This window comes from Phascolarctos cinereus, unplaced genomic scaffold, assembly GCF_003287225.1.
Source record: "Phascolarctos cinereus isolate Bilbo 61053 unplaced genomic scaffold, phaCin_HiC Scaffold_8;HRSCAF=390, whole genome shotgun sequence".
Taxonomy (NCBI): Eukaryota; Metazoa; Chordata; class Mammalia; order Diprotodontia; family Phascolarctidae; genus Phascolarctos; species Phascolarctos cinereus.
In genome coordinates, this window is record NW_027556291.1 from 1,908,689 (window position 1) to 1,914,688 (window position 6,000).

Here is a 6,000-nt window from a genome sequence, read left to right on the forward strand (position 1 = left end):
GGCATGGCAGGAGGTGAGCAGGTCCCGAGCACTGGATGAGATGCTTACTTCCCAGTTGACAATAGTGCTGACCCTTTTAATCCATATCTGTGGTGGGCTTGAAGGTTCTCAGACTATCTAGTCCGACCCCAACCCCAAAGAGATCCCCACGAGAACATGTTGATGAGCGGGCATCCTGCCTTCCCTCAAGGGAGGCGGAAGCTGCCACTCTTCAGAGAAAGAATTTTCTTCTATTTCTTCCAGTTCTGCAAATCTAGGCCCTCTTCCATGTGATGGCCCTTGAAATACCTGAAGCCAGCGGTCCCATATTTTTCCTGGCACTGCTCCACTTCTCTTCTCCAGGCTGAACTGTGCTCATCTGGCGTTGTCTTAAGCTCCTTCACCATCCTGGTCACTTCCCTCTCAATTCTTTCAGCTTACCAATGTCCTTTCTCAGCTGTGGCACCTGCCTAGAACTGAACACAATCCCCCACATGTGTCCTGAGCACAGGTTATGACCACTAGGTCTGGACACCAGGCCTCTCTTCACACAATCTAAGATTCCTTCTGATTTCTTGGCTGCCAGATCATAAAGGTGACTCATATTGCGGTCCACTAAAACCCCCAGGTCTTCCTCAGTCTAGCCATGCCTCATTTTTCTTGTAATTCCACCTGGCAGCAGCTAGATGGTGCAGTAGACAGAGTACTGACCCTGGAGTCAGGAAGACCCAAGTTCAAATTTGGCCTCCTCCCATACTTTACTAGCTGTGTGACCCCAGGCAACTCACTTAATCTTTTTTTTTTTTTTGGTCTCAGTTTGGGGAGAGCACCTATCTAGAAGGGTTATTGTGAGGATCAAGTGAGCTAATACTTGTAAAAAGTGCTTGGCACAGTGCCTGGCACATAGGAGGCACTAAAGAAACATGTTTCCTTACTTCCTGCTTGTGAAGGTGACTTTCTGAACTCAAGTTAACACTTTACATTTATCCCCTAAATCACAAAGCACTTTCCATCTGATCCTCCTAAAACCCTTTGGGGGTACTACAGATAGTATTATAATATTGTTAAGAAGGAATATTTTATATATTATATATATATATATATATTCTCTATAATTATATAACATAATTATATATGATATGTTCTATTTGCCATTTTACAGATAGAAGGTTCAGTGATTTCCTCATGCCCACACAGCTAATGGCAAAGGCAGGTCTCTCCTGCCTCCAGGGCCAGTGGTCTACACTACACTGTACTGCCGTTGCCAAAGTAACCCAGTCCTGGAGCACAATGTCAGGCCTTCAGACTCCTCAGCTTGGAAGCCATCACTGGGTGTCCTTTCAGGGAATGTTTTGCTACATGGGCCTCAGGCTGGCTGACTCTGACTCTGTAGGTGCTCATAGACTCCTAATGAGTCCTAGAAAAAAGCTGCCTCAGCTTTGGGCCTCCTTTTCTCCACTTTCACTCATTCCTCAGCTTCAACACCATCATTCAACTGAAACTGCTCCCTAAAGGCACAGCCAAGTTGTTCATTGCTGATCCAATGACCTTTTCTCAGTCCTCATCTTGACCTTTCTGCAACCTTGGACACTGTAGACACTCTCCTCTTTGGCTTTGCATGGTACTGATCACTTTGGCCTGGTTCTCCTCCTATCTCTCTGACCACTCCTTCTTAGACTCTTTTGTTTCCATCCCCCCACCCACCTCCACCTCCCACACCTGCTAACATGGACAAATCTCAAATCTTCATCCTGAGCCCTCTTCTTTGATTGGGTGTAGGGAATGGGGACAGGGATGGAGGTGGGGGGAGAGGGCAACACCCAACTCAATATAACTAAGTCTAGATCCCTAGTCTTCCTTGGTGCATCCTGAAGATTCTCCCTTTTCTCTATTTCAACTACTTCAGGTGGCATTGAGCTCCTCAAGGTGGGACCCATGGGATCTGAGCCCTTCCCTGTTTCCTGGGAAGTTGAGACCCTCTCCAGCCCTCCTCTGGCTTCCTTTTGCTTTCCCCACCTCCCCCCCCCAATCTCTTTTCTTCACTGCTCCCCAGGGGTCCCTAGCTATGGCTCTCTGGCTGGGAGAGTGCTTGCAATGACCCACCATGGGATGCTAGGCTCTCTTGGGGTGACACACCAACCTCTCAGGTTGTGGCACTGGTAATACATTTCCCCTGATGCATTCTCCCCAGACTCTTGGCATATGTCAGCTCAACTCTAGCCAACAAAGATTTACTAAGTGCCTACTATGTGCCAGGTTCTTGGCTAGACACCAGGGTTACAAAGACAACAAGTGAAAAAAGGACTGCCCCCAAGGAGCTTCTACTCTCCTTGGGAATGTCAGCATAGGCATTTCTGGAGCATCACACTATGGTTGCTGGGTTCCTGGTATGGGTCCCTAGGTGGGGGGTCTACGATTGTCAGGTGCCAACTCTGCCACCAACTAGCTGGGTGACCTTGGGCAGATTATTTTACAGTTGAGGAAACTGGCTCTCATATGAAGCAAGTATTCTTGAAGGTTAGAGATTTGGAGCTGGAAGGGACCTTAGAGACCACTTAATTCAACCTACCTTTTACAGATAGGGAAACTGAGGCTGAGAGGTGAAGTAGCTTGCCCAAGGTCACCTAGATCATCCTTCCAGCTCTAACATTCTTTGTTCTATGTTCTGAGGTCCTTCTCAGCCCTAATATGCTCTGCTTCTACAATGCATTATCTTATGAATGAGAGACAGAAGGACCCAGGGTGCAGCACAGGGTCCCTGGCCCTCCCCTCCTCCTATCATGAAATCCATTTCCTGGATCCCTTACTCAAACTGGGGGGGCAGGCTTAGGCTGGGGAGGGATGGCCCCTGAGGGTGACACTGTCTCCTCTCTCCCCAGGCTGTCTACAAGGCCTGGCTGTGCTCTGAGTACTTCAATGTGACCCAACAGAACTGCCATCCCCGGGTGCCATGCAAGCAATACTGTCTGGAGGTGCAGACCAGGTGCCCCTTTGTGCTCCCCGACAATGATGAGCTGATCTATGGAGGGCTCCCCGGCTTCATCTGTGCAGGTCAGGGGGGAGGGGCACGGAGGGCACCAGGTAGAGTGGGGGAGGGGAGGGCAGAGGGCATGGAGAGTGCCAGGTGGAGGAGGGGAGTAAGGGTAGTTGGGGTTGGGGGAGAGAAAAGTCAGGCCAGGGCAGGGAAACATTTGGATTGGGAGCAGGGCCAGGGCCTCAGCCAAGGGACTCACTGGGTGGCCACCACCTCTTCCCCCCCCACTGCCCCTTGCATCTCATATTAGACTAGAGGAGGAAGGGAGAGCTACGGGCAGAGGACAGGGCTCAGTGTCTTTGGGAAGGGCCAGGCTTTGGGAAGCAGTTGCCCAGGCGAGGCCTGGCTATCGCTCCCCAGCTGCCAAGCCCAAGCCGCCCACTTGTCTGTTGGCAGGGGTGATGGAGAGCCCGCGGGGCCCAGAGGAGGCCGAGTGCTGTGAGGTGGACTTGAAGCCCTGTGCCTCCCTGGGGGGCAGCAAGGGCTCCTCCTGGGGGGGACAAGCATTCCCCGAGCCCTCCCATCACCACCTGCTGGCCCCCTCAGTATACAGGCCCTCTTCGCTGCTGCTGCCCGTCTCGGGGGGCTCCTGTCTCAGCCCCAGCAGGATCCGCCTGTGCACCCTTGTGTTCATGCTCATGCTTCTGCACATCGTGGCAAACTTCTCCAGCAGCCAGAGTGCGGGGGGCCTGGGCCTAGAGGTGCTGCCTGCCCTAGGAGAGGGCGTGTCCAGAGAAGAATGACCCCCAGGGAGGGAGGGGGGGAGAACACACCTCCAGCCAGCACACACCGCCGCCACCGCTCCTGCTAAGGGCCCTCCTCCCGGAGGAGGTGCAGGACCAGGTGGAGGGGGGAGGGAGGGGGACCCCCAACCCAAGAGCTGCTCCAAGGTGGGGGGAGCAAGCAGGGAGCTGCAACCAGCGCCCTCCCCCAAGTCCAAGCCAAAAAGAGGGGAAGAGCTGTCCCCAGGAAGCAAGCCGCTCCCCTAGCCCCACCCCCAGGCCTGCAGGTATTCGGGGGGGTGGGTACTGAGGAGAGCAGGCATTCCCCCTACTATATTTCTGGTGTTACCAGGAAATCCTTATTTCCCACAAACCCCGACCCCCCAACCCACACGCTTCTAGGAGTTAGCTGGCAATGCCCTCCCTTCTCTCAAAGCCTTGCACCCTTCCTCTTCCTGGGGCCAAAGGGAGGGAACAAATGGCTTCTTCAGCTTAGGGGCGCCCCACTGCTCAGGAGGGACGAGGAGGAAGGGTTCTGTTTGAGCGAGAGTCCAGGGGTGGAGGGAAGGGTTATTGAGGGAACTGCTTAGGAAGGGGCCAGGGAAGGGGCTCAAGGAGATGGGAGAAGAGGAGTGGAAATGGGGCTTGGCAGACACAGGAAAGGGGAGATTCAGGGACTCCGAGTAAAGCCCACAATAGTCGTGGTTATTGGAGAGAAGAGAGAAAGGAAGGCACATAGGCTATGGCGCCTGGGAGGCTGGACTGTCCAGAAAGCCTGCTTGCAGACTGGGTAGTCTCTGTTCCCCACCCAGCTGCATTGAATAGGAGGCCACCAGCTTAAACCAGAGACCCAGAGAGAAAGCTTTATGGCCGGAAGGCAAGCAGATGCGCAAACACTTTCCCTCCACTTGGGCTCAAAGATATAGAAGCCTTTCAGACTCAGTTTGGAGGGCCATGGAGAAAGTGGCTCAGGGTTAGAATCGGAGGCATTTAAGGGGCCTGGTGCCCCACAAAGGCTTTTCCTCTGGCATTGCAACCCAATCTTCAGTGAAGGGAGGGCCCGGCGCTACCACTGAGGACTGAGACCTGCCTGGGAGAGCCTCCCACCTGACCTACCAAAGACCAGATTCAGTAGAGCTTTGTGCCAACCACCCATTTAATGGGCACTTGAGGGAACAGTGACGGCCCCAAGCCTGGAGGCTGGGCTGGAGTTGGGACATTCTCTAAGCCTTCAGAGCATGGAGGAGCTAGGACCCAGTTCAGTTTCAGCAGGTTCTCAGCCAATTAGGGTATCTCACCCAAGACCCCTGAGAGCTGATACTGGGAGCCAATGGGAGGGGACCTGGGGATTGCAAAAGGATTGTGGGTTAAGGGGGCCTAGAGCAGATGGGAGTGAAGCAGGTCTGGGACTGCATTCAACTAATGGACTCAGGGAGGCTTGGATGTGCAAGGGTGACCTACAGAGCCCAGAGTTGGGGCCCCAGCAGGCTTGGCGTGAAGCCCCAACTCTGTCCCTGCATTTCCCATCCTCAGCTCTACTCCACCACCACCCTCCCTGCCCAGCAGGCTCTGAAATCCTGTAGCTCAGCCCTGGGGTCTAACCAGCCAGGGAGCTAGCTCTCTTTGGCCCAGTTCTCAGAGATGCTTTTCTTAAAGTATTTGGATGGAGAGTAGAGTGGGGCTCCAGAATAAAGAAGACCCTCTGCAGGTGGAGCCCAGGGTAACAGGCTTGTGGAAACCAATAGCACCTCCTCCCCCACCCCAAGTGCCCAGGAGATGCCCAGCTCAGACTAGCCTAGGTGGGCTGGGGGTGGCCAGGAGGCACCAAAGTCAACCTTGATGTCATTCTTTCTACTTCCCCCATCGTTTGTGAGCTGCCCTCCCCTTCCCTCTGTCCCTTCCCCAGCTGCTTCCCTCTGCGCTCAGCTGGCCAGAGTCTAACGCCATTTTCTACACTGTGCTTCATGAGTAGGACCTTTCTTGCACTAGTTCCTATGATATTCATTTTCTGAGCCATTTGCCAAGAGCTCCCCTTGCCCACTTGCCCACCCGCTGCCCTCCCGCTAAAATTCAGTTGTCTCCTCACTCTTATATTCTGACTGTGTTCAGTCTTTGTGTGTGTGTATGTGTGTGTGTGTGTGAGTGTGTACCTGTGTACTGCTTTTGGTTTCTGTTGTGCTGGGGGTGGGGGGTGGGGTGGGGTGGGAACAGAGGCTCCTCAGCTCCCTGTTAACCCCATAAAGAAATAAAATGGTAAGACTTGAT

The 6,000-nt window shown here is 53.5% G+C and overlaps 1 protein-coding gene across 1 annotated transcript in view; it reads left to right on the top strand.

Moving 5' to 3' along the window:
- Positions 1-3,756, top strand: part of NALF2 (NALCN channel auxiliary factor 2) — a 32,443-nt gene extending 28,687 nt beyond the window's left edge. The window contains exons 2-3 of the mRNA XM_078147816.1: positions 2,859-3,030; positions 3,410-3,756. Of these exons, the coding sequence (XP_078003942.1) occupies positions 2,859-3,030; positions 3,410-3,756 (519 nt within the window). The remainder of the gene's footprint in view (positions 1-2,858; positions 3,031-3,409) is intronic.
- Positions 3,757-6,000: the final 2,244 nt, after the last annotated feature.